The sequence below is a fragment of the Pleuronectes platessa genome, chromosome 6, assembly GCF_947347685.1.
Source record: "Pleuronectes platessa chromosome 6, fPlePla1.1, whole genome shotgun sequence".
In the NCBI taxonomy this organism is placed as follows: domain Eukaryota; kingdom Metazoa; phylum Chordata; class Actinopteri; order Pleuronectiformes; family Pleuronectidae; genus Pleuronectes; species Pleuronectes platessa.
In genome coordinates this window covers 21,318,873-21,332,578 of record NC_070631.1, presented here as the reverse complement: position 1 = coordinate 21,332,578, position 13,706 = coordinate 21,318,873, and the positions used below count along the sequence as shown (strand labels likewise).

Here is a 13,706-nt window from a genome sequence, read left to right as displayed (position 1 = left end):
AATAAAGTTTACTTAAATCAAAGATTGTTTCATAAATCCGATTCAATTTGTGCTCATTAAAAGATAAGAGTGATGAAGGGCTGAAATTCTTTTAAATAGTGCTTTTTAAATAATGATTTAATTATTTTTCTGGCACAAAAGGGTGAATGAATAACAACAAAAAGAAAATAAACAAATATCGGTATCGGCTATCGGCCAGATTGTTATTTTAAATATCGGTATCGGCCAAGAATTTCCATATCGGTGCATCCCTATTTAAAACAGCACCTTTTTACCCTGTCTAAAACAGCCCTGTTAAAGTATCATTATAGAGAACGTTCTTCTCATTGATTTACGGTAGCAGTATTGCCCGTTTATTAGAGGTGTTACGGCTTCTGTGTGTATGACGTATGTTGTCAGTTCCCTCGTTACCTGTGCATGAGACGGATGAATAGAGCCGATGCACATGAGAATAAAGTACTTAAACAGACGCTACGCTCATACTTTTTACACCAAGTTACACTGCGTGAGTCAAGATAACTTAACAAGCCCTCCTCAGTTTTACCTGTTTTGAGTGTCGGGCAGAAATCACATCGCGTCAACACCCACCGTGGCCCTTCGCGATGCTTGTTTTAATTAAACAGTCGGATTCCCCTGGTCCGCACCAGTTCTCAGTCAGCTGCTAGGCGCCAGCCGGAGGGTTCCCCCAGCGGTCGCCGTAGCTGAGGTGATCCGCGAGAAGGGCCCGACACGCGTCCAGAGTCGCCGCCGACGACCGCGGGACATGTAGACTGTAGACATGTAGACTGTCCACCGGATGGATCTCTCTCGGCCTCCCAGGATTCATGTGCTTTGATGACTAACAATTTTTCAAAGTTGTAATGGCACCAGAAAGCGATGAAATGTTCAATGCTTGAGTATCACGCTTCAAGTGAACCAAATTGTACACGTATTTAAAAAATACCAAGGAACATTAAACTTCCTTGGTGTGTCCAACTTCAGTTCTGTTGCTAGGTGAAAACAATTGGGACAGGGAGAGCTGGTGACACCAATCATGGAAAGCCTCTGCAGACCAGAATGTAGACACAGCCACAGAGCCCAACATAATGCATCCCCACGTGTGGCTGCAGAGGGTGCTGTTGCTCAGTAAAAGTTTCATAGTTCAGGTTTCGTAGAAGTCAGCATCAAGGTCATGTGATAGTTTCCATTAAACCCACAAAAAAACCACAAAACAAAAAGGTGCAAACATAAAATGTAATATGTCAGTATTAGTTTCCTGCAAATCCTTAAGTTTTCTTCACAAACTGTGAAGTGTTTACTGGCCATATTGATGGAAGGGCAAGAGTGAATGATAGCCAACCTCTCCATCCATCAGCTCCTGCCCAGCCTTTGCCTGTTGATGCAGAGTGGCCACAATTTACAAACGACCATTTTGTCTAATTTATACCATTCATTCACTCCTGGCTTGCTCTTTGGCAGGCGCGCACCAGAGTCCATTTAGGAAATGAGTCTACTGCGGGCGCACACAACCACGCCACTACAGATGAACGGAACGATCAAAATCTGTCATTGTGATTTAGTCGTCAACATTGAGCTGGTTTAGTATTCTGTATATGATGGCTACTACTGTTGCTGGATGTGTAATGAAGCTGTTTTGATGTGAAACTGACTACTCTAACCCACTTTTAATGCACTATGTCATCATCTCACGGTTTGACGGATCGAATCTCACCGTAACAAAAGGATTACCTCGGAAGACAAGGGTCTGTGGTAGAAATGATGAGTAATGCCGTTGTGGAAACAGATACTGGCATCAGTGTTAATTGTTATTCTCCCTGATTAAGGACTTTTTGATGAACAAGAACTGAGTGTCGAAAGGGATTCTTATTTCCATATGCTGGCCTTAGGTTTCCCCTGCACTCTGATTCAAGGATTAGCAATAGTGTTTGATCTATATGTCTCACCAAGGGAGGGAAACTTGATCAATATGTTGACTCTGCATGTGTGTGTGTGTGTGTGTGTGAATGTGTGTGTGTGTGTGTGTGTGTGTGTGTGTGTGTGTGTGTGTGTGTGTGTGTGTGTGTGTGTGTGTGTGTGTGTGTATGTGAGTGTGTAGCTGACCGTCCTTGTCAGGGAGCGGAGCAGCGTGCCAGAAGACAGACCACGCACTGTTAGTAGAAAGTGCAGCATCATCATGTCCTCCTTCTCTGCAGACTCCATTCCAGCCAACATGGCTGTCCAGTTGCATTAGTTGATTACACACTCCATTGTCTCTGTGCAACTTTGCACTTTTCATTAAACTAACTGTGCTGATTCAATTCCGCAACATTGTCAACTCATTGTACTTCGGTTAGTGAGTGTGGACCTGCCCGTATCAATCAAAAGGATACCCCAGATTACTGGTTAAGTCATTATGAATCTTATATATAGACATTCAGTTATTGTCACATCCTCTGTCAGACATCCAACACTGTGCAGGGTCTGCTGTTGGGGCCTTTGTGCCCTGACGATCATGGCACTATGATCGTTCTCCCTGAAAAGGATGCATCATGATCTAGCTGGGCTTGGTGTTGGATTCATGAAATGTCTGCAGAATGGGAGGAAAGGTTTGTGGTTATAAATACATTGTTAGCGTTAGCCGTAGCCTTATTTGTACTGCCTATATGTAAGGTAAAAGATAAGTCGGTTTGAAAAGATGTCACTGTCACTTCTCACAAACCTCCACGCATCTCCACTTGGGCTAAGGACTCATTTCCTACCCGGAGTAAGCAATCCATCGGTTTCCTGCTAAGAGTCATGGCCTCAGATTTAGCGGTGCTGATCCTCATCCCAGCCGCTTCACACTCGGCCGCCAGCCGATCCAGTGAGTGCTGAAGGTCACAGGCCGATGATCCAATGAGGACCACGTCATCTGCAAAAAGCAGTGACGAGATCCTCAGACCACCGAACTGCAACCCCTCCCCACCACGACTACGCCTCGATATCCTGTCCATGTATATCACAAACAGGATTGGTGACAAGGCGCAGCCCTGGCGGAGACCAGCTCCCACTGAGAACGAAACTGACTGGCTGCCGAGGACGCGAACACAGCTCTCGCTTTGGGAGTACAGGGATTGGATGGCCCTGAGGATAGACCCCCTTACCCCATACTCCCGCAGCACCTCCCACAGTTTCTCCCGGGGGACCCGGTCATACGCTTTCTCCAGATCCACAAAACACATGTAGACCGGATGGGCATACTCCCAGGCCCCCTCCAGGATCCTTGCGAGAGTGAAGAGCTGGTCCGTAGTTCCACGTCCGGGGCGAAAACCGCATTGTTCCTCTTCAATCTGAGGTTCGACGATCGGCCGAACCCTCCTTTCCAGCACCTTGGAGTAGACTTTACCAGGGAGGCTGAGAAGTGTGATACCCCGGTAATTGGTACACACTCTCTGGTCCCCCTTTTTGAACAGGGGAACCACCACCCCGGTTTGCCACTCCTTTGGCACTGTACCCGACTCCCACGCGATGTTGAATAGGCGTGTCAACCATGACAGCCCCTCAACACCCAGAGCCTTTAGCATTTCTGGCTGGATCTCATCAATCCCTGGGGCTTTGCCACTGCGGAGATGTTTGACTACCTCAGTGACCTCCACCAGGGAAATTGACGACGAAACACCATCAACCTCGAGCTCTGCCTCCAACATAGAGGGCGTGTTATTCGGATTCAGGAGTTCCTCAAAGTGTTCCTTCCAATGTCCGATAATCTCCTCAGTTGAGGTCAACAGAGTCCCATCCTTACTGTACACAGTTTGGATGGTTCCCCGTTTCCCCCTCCTGAGGTGCCGGATAGTCTTCCAGAAACACTTTGGTGCCGACCGAAAGTCCTTCTCCATGGCCTCTCCGAACTTCTCCCACACCCGCTGCTTAGCCTCCGACACGGCAGCAGCTGCAGCCCTTCGGGCCTGTCGGTACCCTGCAACCGAGTCCGGAGTCCTCCAGGATATCATATCCCGGAAGGCCTCCTTCTTCAATCGGACGGCTTCCCTGACCACCGGGGTCCACCACGGTGTCCGAGGGTTACCGCCCCTTGAGGAGCCTAAGACCCTGAGGCCACAGCTAGCCACCGCAGCTTCAGCAATGGAGGCTTTGAACACCGCCCACTCCGGCTCAATGCCCCCAACCTCCACAGGAATGCCAGAAAAACTCCGCCGGAGGTGTGAGTTGAAGATACCTAGGACCTGTAAATACAAATAATCTAAATAGGAGCGATAACGTCATATATATGCCTGTGGTTTTTTGCTAACTTGCGAAGTCAAAGAAAACGTGCACAAAACCAGACAGATTTGATGTATAGTATGGACAGATAGTAATGCCTGTCTCCGTCCAGCTATCGTTCATTGAGCATTAATGAGCCTTTAGGTATTCTGAACAGCAACTTCTAGCCTAAATTAGCCATTTTATTGTATTACATATGTAAAAACTACTGCAAAAAAACAGGTTACTTGGAATTAAGGTTAAAACTTGTCTCAAAGTTAGGTGATTCTAAGCTAATAAGATATATTGTATATCTACCCTTAGTCAGAAATATAATCTTCAGTTCTGCCATTTTAAATATTTTTCCCCTTGAAGGCTCGCAAGCCAATCTTTTCACTGAATTGGGTTAATCCCCTTTAAACTACTGTAAAATCGATGTTCCAAACTTACATAGCTGTAGTAGGAAATTAAAATGTTACCTGCACCATAAAGTCAGACTAGCAGAGTGCAGGGCTTTGGTATGGGATGAGAGTTGCCCCCAGCATATAGAACCAGATGCTGCCTCATGAATCCTAGCCCAAGAATCTGTGACTCACAACAATCCCTCCTTCTGCTCAACAAAAGGCTTTTAGAACACGTGAGGGACCGAGGAGGGAAGAAGAAAGAACATAGACAGGTTAAGTGGGAGCGGGGGGCGGGGGTAAGGGTAAGAGAGATGAAGGTGGGGAGGATTAGCAGATGATGGATGTTAGATGACTCAGGTGGGTAGGTATAGGAGCAGGAGGTGCAGGAGTGAGCTAAACTTTTCAATCTCCCCCCCACTTTCCTCCTTTAGTCTAGATGGAATGCCCGGCTCCATCATGGGGGAAATATTTCAAATGTTCAGCTGAGTGAAGAGACGGAGCAGATAAAATAAACAGGAGCGAGAGCCGAGAAATCAAAGTCTTGGTCTGATGAAAGTGCACCCAACATCATGTCTGTCACTCAGCAGAGGAGGCTGGCTACCTGTTCGGACAAGAGTCCTAGCGGGGGTTGAGGGTGCATACATCTGTGCTGCTCGAGTGGTTTTATGTATGTGCAGAAGTCAAGTGACTGCAAGTTTGTTTCATCTCCCCAAAGCCTCCCTGTGTCTTTCATTGTTGTGGCAGATTGAGTGGGTCGGTGTCTCATGAGTGGATGTCTCACTCGGCCATGCAGGCTTGAGAAAGGGAGAAAGGGCCCTTGGGTGCAAAATTGGGGACCTTAACCCCTTCTCAGTGATTTTACACCACCACATCCTCCACACACACACACACACACACACACACACACACACACACACACACACACACACACACACACACACACACACACACACACACACACACACACACACACACACACACACACACACACACACACACACACACACACACACACACACAGGCATTACACCTTATCATTTGCCCTGTCAGATGGGTGCACCGGCACACTCTACTTCACACTGATTACAGTGTTAACCTGATTGGGGTTTAATTAACTTTAGCTAATTTGCATGTTAGGTGACAAATCCCACACTAATTGAATCTGCAAATAAAGGGCAAGTTATGACATTTGACATCATGTTCCCTGATTTACTGAATATAACGAGCTTATGATCTAAGAATAATAAAAAGATTCATACTATGAGCAGGACGACATTAAGTAGTTTAAAGAGCAGAACTATGACTGTTATCCCCTTTAAATCAATAGTATTTGTATTGGAATCCCAGGGTCCATCAGAATGAAAGACTTTGAGTAAACACTAGTGATGGGAAGTTCGGATCTTTTTACCGTGTCGGTTCTTTGAATCTCGTTCAGTAAAATGAACGAATCTCTTTTTGAGTCATTCGTTCGTTTCAAGAGGGGGGGGGGGGGGGGGGGGGGGGGGGGTGCAAACGATCCAAAGACTCGTACCTGGCAGATGAACGAATTGTTCAACTCCCGACCGTGTGTTTGGATCAATCATATGCCCACAGAGTCCACACAGAGCGAGCTCATCTCGCCGGTGACCGCGGTGCGGGCGGCGCACGGGAAAATCGCCCGGCACCTCCATACCGCTGCACGTCCACCCGGACATGAACGGGAATCTACGGAGCTGCTGATCCGCACGCTGCCAGCACATCCAGCTGGCCCGCCGCATCCGCGGACACAGAGCTTAATCTGCTGCTGATCCACTGACTATAACAACGCCGCATTCAAATAAAAATGTGGGAAAGAATATTGTACAGTATCTAATATTGCGTTGGTCATATTTAAATCATTCATTATTTTTTTGGGGGGGAAAGAGAGGATAAAATAAAAGAATCGCATATTAAATCTTAATCGTTCAGCCCTATGCAACAGTCCCGATGCGCGGCCACGAGAAAATGAACGAATCTCTCTTTGAGAGGACTCGTTACTCCCGAGTCCTTGTAAGGATTCGTTCAAAACGAACGAATCGTTCACGACCGACACATCACTAGTAAACACACTAACTTGCAGATGTCAGTTTTACTCTGTGTCTAAATGATTCAAGTCTTCCCTTGACTGAGAGCGGTTACTGCTCTGAAAACCCAATTTTGAATAAAGTTACAATTTTAAGGCACCTCTTACCAGATTCTTGGCATCAGCCTTCATATTGAAATTCAGAGGTGATATTTCTTTTTGAGGCTTGTAAAGCACAAGTTAAGTTTAGCTGCAGTATTAGTTAAAAACATTTTGCCAGGGTCACAGCAAGTTTCATCTGCTGGATTCAGAGTCAAATTATTGTTTCTGTGACCAGGCTGCTGATTTGACCAATACTTTAATGATCCAGTGCAATAAAACGAATCAATACATTTTCATATCTTTTTAGCCCGTACGTAGTCTTCATCCACATTCTCCCTGCTTGAATGCAAGAGGTGTGGGTGAGTCCAATGAACTAATAATAACTAGATAAAAACTCCAGTTGGAGTTTTTTTAATCTTTTTATGTAAGGTTGAAAGTAAATGCCTCTGGTACTAGATCTGATATGGGGATCTGTGGGTTTGTCGGGTGATGGTTGATTAAGTGGCAGATGATGTTATATGGATATTGGAAATCGCACTTTGGAGGCCAGGCACAGTGACTGTGGTGTAGCAGACCAGGGTGGTAGTCCCCATTTTCCAAAGAGTCTAATTATCTCGGAGTCTTGTTTTCTACAGAGGTGAATATACATGGAGCAGGAGATGGACAGGGGGATTGGTGCGTCATCAACAGTAATACAGGCATTGTAGCGAATTGTCGTGGAGAAGAGGCAGCTAAACCTCAAGGCAAATGTTTCTATTTACCAGTCGATCAACTGTATGTTCCAATCCTCCCCTATGGTCATGAGCTTTGGGTTATGACCAAAAGAAAGAGTTTGCGGATCCATGTGATTGGAATACATTTTCTCTGTAGGCCTGCTGGGCACAGCCTTAGAGATAGGGTGAGGAGTTGGGACGTCCGGAGGGAGCTCAGTAGAGCCGCTGCTCCTTCCTGTTGAAACGAGCCAGTTCAGGTGATTCAGGTATCTTATCAGGATGCTTCCTGGGCACTCTCGCTTAATACAACATGGGAAGAGACCCCAGGGCAGACCAAGGACTCAGTGGAGAGCTCAAATATCCCATCTGGCCAGAGAACACCTCAGGATCACTATAGAGGAGCTAGAGAGTGTTGGTAAGGAGAGTGATGGCTGGAAAACCTGCTCAGCCTACTACAACAATGACCCCTGATAAATGGAAGAAAATGGATAGATATAGCTAAGTGTCTGAAAAGATTGCCCCGCTCTTACAAACAGAAAAATATAAGCTTTTAAAGGTCAAAGAAAATAGACCAAGAGCAGTGAAAAATGTCAAACCTCTTATAAACCAATCTTCATTGTAGCCACATATGAAAACCTCTGATGTACCTGGGTCATTAAAAGAGTCAGTGAGATATTTATTTGGTAGAGGAAAGATCTATCACACCATGACCTCCACTTAATGATGACAGAAATGTAAAAGCAGACGGTAATTAAGGATCATTTTTATGATTATAATACATTTGACATTTAAGGTTCAATTCCCTGCAGGCGACAAATAAGAGGGTATGAGTGTAATTAGTGTGTTGCAGAGCGGTAAATGTCACAGTTTAGACATAGAGATACATAAGACCGAAATGTTCCTTTCATTCCCAAAAGCAGGTTATTTACATGGACTTTGTCTCCCCCTTGAGCCTGAGGCTGAAACGTATGGAACACTATAGGAAAAATAAAATACATGCACATGTTGTCAAATTGTTATTGTAATCTTGTCAAATGAACATCAACAGCTTGCAAATATATTGAAAAACACCTATAAGATTTGTTTTGGACTGACTATGTTGTCTTTCCATTAACGTCTCACACTGACCTCTATGTTTTTAAATATCTATATTTCTGTCTTGATTATTTAAATATTCATGTTTTTAGTTCTTATCTATTTTTACTTACTTTATAGAAGATAATTCAACTGAAAACTGCGAATTATGAGTTAAGCATATGAGAACAAAGCTTTTGCCTGGACTCTACATTAAGCTCCCTGTGCCTCAGTTATACTGAATGTGAACTTTCAGTATAATTGAGGACAAAGTGTAGAGTGCAGCAAACACAAGCACTACACTGAAATGTTTGTCATAACTTCAGACCTGTGATGTTAGTGTCAGTATTAGTCAGTATGTTCGTGTCAGTACCTCAGACTTGTGATGTTTGTGTCATTATTTTTGTGTCAATAGGACAGAGTATTAGTGTCAGTACCTCAGTCTTGTGATGTTTGTCCCTGTATCTTAGTGTCAATATGTCAGTATGTTAGTGTCAGTACCTCAGACTTGTGATGTTAGTGTCAGTATGTAAGTGTCAGTACCTCAGACTTGTGATATAAGTGTCAGTACGTCAGTCTTGTGGTTTAGTGTCAGTGCCTCAGACCTCTGATGTTAGCGTCAGTATATTAGTGTCAGTACCTCAGACTTAGGATTTTTGTGTCAGATTTTAGTGTCAGTATATCAGACTTGGGATGTTAGAGTCAGTATGTTAGTGTCAGTGCCTCAGACCTCTGATGTTAGCGTCAGTATATTAGTGTCACTACCTTAGTCTTGTGATGTTTGTGTCAGTGTGTTAGTGTCAATATGTCAGATTCAGTATGTAAGTGTCAGTACCTCAGACTTGTGCTGTTTGTGTCATTATTTTTGTGTCAATAGGTCAGAGTATTAGTGTCAGTACCTCAGTCTTGTGATGTTTGTCCCTGTATCTTAGTGTCAATATGTCAGTATGTTAGTGCCAGTACCTCAGACTTGTGATGTTAGTGTCAGTATTGTTGTGTCAGTATGTAAGTGTCAGTACCTCAGACTTGTGATATAAGTGTCAGTACGTCAGTCTTGTGGTTTAGTGTCAGTGCCTCAGACCTCTGATGTTAGCGTCAGTATATTAGTGTCAGTACCTCAGACTTAGGATTTTTGTGTCAGATTTTAGTGTCAGTATATCAGACTTGGGATGTTAGAGTCAGTATGTTAGTGTCAGTGCCTCAGACCTCTGATGTTAGCGTCAGTATATTAGTGTCAGTACCTCAGACTTAGGATTTTTGTGTCAGATTTTAGTGTCAGTATATCAGACTTGTGATGTTAGAGTCAGTATGTTAGTGTCAGTGCCGAGGACCTCTGATGTTAGCGTCAGTATATTAGTGTCAGTACGTCAGACCTGTACTCAGAAACATGTGCGCTCCCTCCATCTCTTCAGCAGCTGCACAGCTCAGGCTTGTGAAGGTTCTCTCGTCACTCTTCATTCCTCCTCCTGATGCTGCAATTACTTTGCGATGAACCCAAGTCGACAGGGACCCACCACTAGTCTGCCTCTGATTGGGTAACGTTTAGGCATTAAGGAAAACAATTGGTTAGAGTAAGGGAAGTATATATTGGGCAGCCAATCAGAGGGGAGATGGGGGCGGGTCTTTTTCCACATTGGGAGGGGACAAGCGAACTCCTGCTAGCTTCTGGAGTCGGTCCAACTCAGCAGTGGGATACCGTAGCTAGCCAACCTCACCCTGTACGAGCCGGCTGACTTACAATGAGAGATATCCTGCAAGCGACGAATAACTATTAAGTGGCCGATATATTAATATAAACACGTAAGTGATGCAAAGTGTCTTTATGTTCTTGCTTGAGCTAGATAGCTTGACATCAGGTCAGGCTAACGTTAGCTAAACAACATCAGCATGGTACATTCATAAGGCTCCGAATTAGTGTTTACCTGACCCGAACCTACTAGTCAATGTTGTTCTAATGTGGAGACCATGCTCTCTGTTTAATGTCTCTTTTTAGTTGTTGCTAACTAGCAAGGTTGTCGATAAGCATTGTTACCGTTAGCTAACCAGACACGTTAGCTGGCCATAGCATCAGCTGCTAACAACAACAATAACATTGACTTGGTGTGCAAACAACTCTGGACACAGTCCTCTCTTCCCTAACGTGGTGTTACTGCGTGTCACTACTTTACATTTGGCCCCTGTCTCCAGAATACAGAGAACTGAAGTGAAAGAATGAATGTCTGCTCTGTTTGTCTCCTTGAAGAGAAGGCCATCCAAATGGTGATCATGTCAGGCACAGCCACTGTGCTGCAGCAGTTTGTCAGTGGGCTGAAAAGTCGAAATGAGGACACCAGAGCCAAATCGGCCAAAGATCTGCAGCACTATGTGACCACAGAGCTCAGAGAGGTAACAGCAAACAGAAACATGTGTGTGACAGAAGTCTTTCATGAGGATTCAGATACACTGTGCACTACAACAGTGTTATCCCCACAAGAGCTGTGGAGTAATTAGCTGCTTTATACGACTTAACTTCCCACATATTGATGCTGGTTTTGTGTCTTCCACAGCTAAGCCAAGATGAAGCCACTACATTCTATGATGAATTAAACCACCACATTTTTGAACTGGTATCCAGTTCTGATGTGAATGAGAAGAAAGGCGGCATTCTAGCCATCGGTAAGATATAAACACAGACATGTATTAAGATACTGAAATGAGCTTGAAACAACTTATTTACCTTTGTGTAAATTACATGAAATTATGCATAAGTGTACACACAGTGTGTATGTAAATCAGCGCATAACTGATACTATAACAAATTTTTTTCAGTGAGTCTGATTGGCGTTGAAGGAGGCAATGCCACCAGGATCAGCCGTTTTGCCAACTACCTGCGCAACCTGCTCCCCTCCAGTGACCCTGTGGTGATGGAGATGGCCTCTAAAGCCATGGGCCACCTGTCAATGGCTGGGGACACCTTCACTGCTGAGTATGTGGAGTTTGAGGTGAAAAGGGCCCTGGAGTGGTTGGGAGCAGACAGGAATGAAGGCAGACGCCATGCATCAGTAAGTGACTAGCAGTGACAGCTGTTTGTTGTTGAAATACAAGTCCTTCTTGGTGGTGTATTATGTGTGCTGGAGATGAGGGTGGATAATAACTTGACTTGGGTTCTTTTGCCCTGGTGTCTTTTTTGTCATTTTTTACTTTAGAAAGCTTTAGTAGGTTAATTGGGGATTTGTGTAGCTTTCCCTGGAAATAGATTTTACTTGTTGCTGTTGGCAGGTTTTGCTTTTCTTGTAATATGGCCATTGTTTTTTATTTTTTGCAATTAACGTTCTATAACTCCTACTGTGTACATCCATATTATGGTCCAAAAATATTATATATCATATATAATATATCATTTTGGCAGAGAGAATATGACACATTTACCAGATTTTTATTACAGGATCATTAAATGTTTTGCACGAATGCAAGAATGTTTTTTATTAACTTTAGTATCTGTAATTTCTTGTAATCAAACAAGAAATTTATGGTTTCTCAGTTAGTTGGGCCAGCATAAAACACATTAATCAATGACTGCCTTTTCCAGTTTGCTTGGCACTGAATGTCAAAGATATTCCGCCGAGATACATGACACACTTGCTATTTACTGTCACCAGCTAGTGCTTAAGTGGACTCCACTAAGTTCACAGCTCACACTTTAAGTGAAGAATTTACACAGAGACAGAGACATGTTGCATCTAGTTAACAACTATTTCAGGAAAGAGTCTGAGTTAACGGGTGGAACGGTGGTGTGGTGGTTAGAACTGTTCCCTCAGTGTGAGGGGGTTCCTTGTTTGAATCTTGGTTTGAACGTGTGATGGAAATCTGGAGATACAAGAGGCTGGAAACAACAAAGTTATCTACGTGTATTTAATAAGGGGCTTTCTGCGGAAAGGATCAACACAGGGAAACCAGAAGGGTCTCAGAGTGAGGATTCAGAACAGTCAAAAACACGGATCTTTTATAGGAGGACTGAGGGCTGTCCTTCTGAACCAATCCAGGAAGGATCCATGGGGGGGGAAGGAGAGGAATCTAAACATTAGCAGCTGATTCAAATGTGTTTCCTTAGGTGATAAGAAGACATATACTATTTCTTTGATGGGTAATTAAGTCACAAATGGTCTCACCTTATTCACGTCATAAACAGTTCCAACTATAAAACAGCTCAAGTCTTAAACATTTGGTGTATGTAAATACAAGTCATAAAAGTCTCTTGATAAGGCCTCAAACTTACTATCCAAATACAAAATAGTTTTTCAACCATGTTTAGTTAATTTTTCTACTACAAACGTTTGCATGTTCTCAGTGGGTGTTCGAGGGTTTTCTCCAACAGTGCAAAGATATGCAGATTGGGGATTAGGTTGATTGGAGATTCTAAATGAACTGTAGGTTTGAATGTGAGAGTGCATGACATGTATGTTGGCCCCTTTATTAGCTGTCGACCTGTGCAGGGTGTCCCCCGCATCTTGTTCAATGTCAGCTGGGATTGGCTCCGGCTCCCCCTGCAACCCTTAGAGGACAAGGGGTATAGATGATGGATGCACGGATGAAATTCTAATAATAATATCTAAGCTTACTCTTTATTGACACTGGAAAGAAATAAACCTAGGAGAGAAGATGAATGACTAATTATTGAACGTTTTTCTGTCTCTTCCAGGTGTTGGTGTTGAGGGAGCTGGCTGTGAGCGCCCCCACTTTCTTCTTTCAGCAAGTGCAGCCCTTCTTTGATAATATCTTTTACGCGGTATGGGATCCCAAGCAGGCCATCCGAGAAGGAGCTGTAGCTGCCCTGCGAGCCTGTCTCATCCTCACCACGCAGAGGGAGACCAAGGAAATGCAGAAACCACAGTGGTACAAGGTAGAGCATTCCTCTTTGTACTAGCAAGTCCCTTGTGTTTTGTTTAGTATAACAGTATATGTTATATTGTATTAAACATCATCGGCATCTTCTCTGTTAACAGCAAACCTTTGAGGAGTCTGAAAAAGGCTTTGATGAGACTTTGGCCAAAGAGAAAGGAATGAATCGTGAAGACAGGGTCCATGGCGCCCTCCTGATCCTGAATGAGTTGGTTCGAATCAGCAGCATGGAAGGAGAGGTGGGTCCTGATTTCACAGTGAACACATTCTCATGTATAA

General features: G+C 44.0%; 1 protein-coding gene across 2 annotated transcripts in view; it reads left to right on the top strand.

Annotated features, from left to right (window-relative positions):
* The first annotated feature begins 10,193 nt into the window (after nt 1-10,193).
* mtor (mechanistic target of rapamycin kinase) overlaps nt 10,194-13,706 on the top strand; it is a 90,958-nt gene continuing 87,445 nt past the window's right edge. Inside the window, exons 1-6 of one of the 2 annotated variants that reach the window (XM_053424464.1) lie at nt 10,194-10,349; nt 10,797-10,934; nt 11,096-11,204; nt 11,358-11,590; nt 13,228-13,428; nt 13,532-13,666. In XM_053424464.1, the coding sequence (XP_053280439.1) occupies nt 10,806-10,934; nt 11,096-11,204; nt 11,358-11,590; nt 13,228-13,428; nt 13,532-13,666 (807 nt within the window). In that variant the 5' untranslated portion in view covers nt 10,194-10,349; nt 10,797-10,805. Of the gene's footprint in view, nt 10,350-10,791; nt 10,935-11,095; nt 11,205-11,357; nt 11,591-13,227; nt 13,429-13,531; nt 13,667-13,706 lie in introns of both variants that reach the window. The other variant, XM_053424463.1, reaches the window with a different exon arrangement.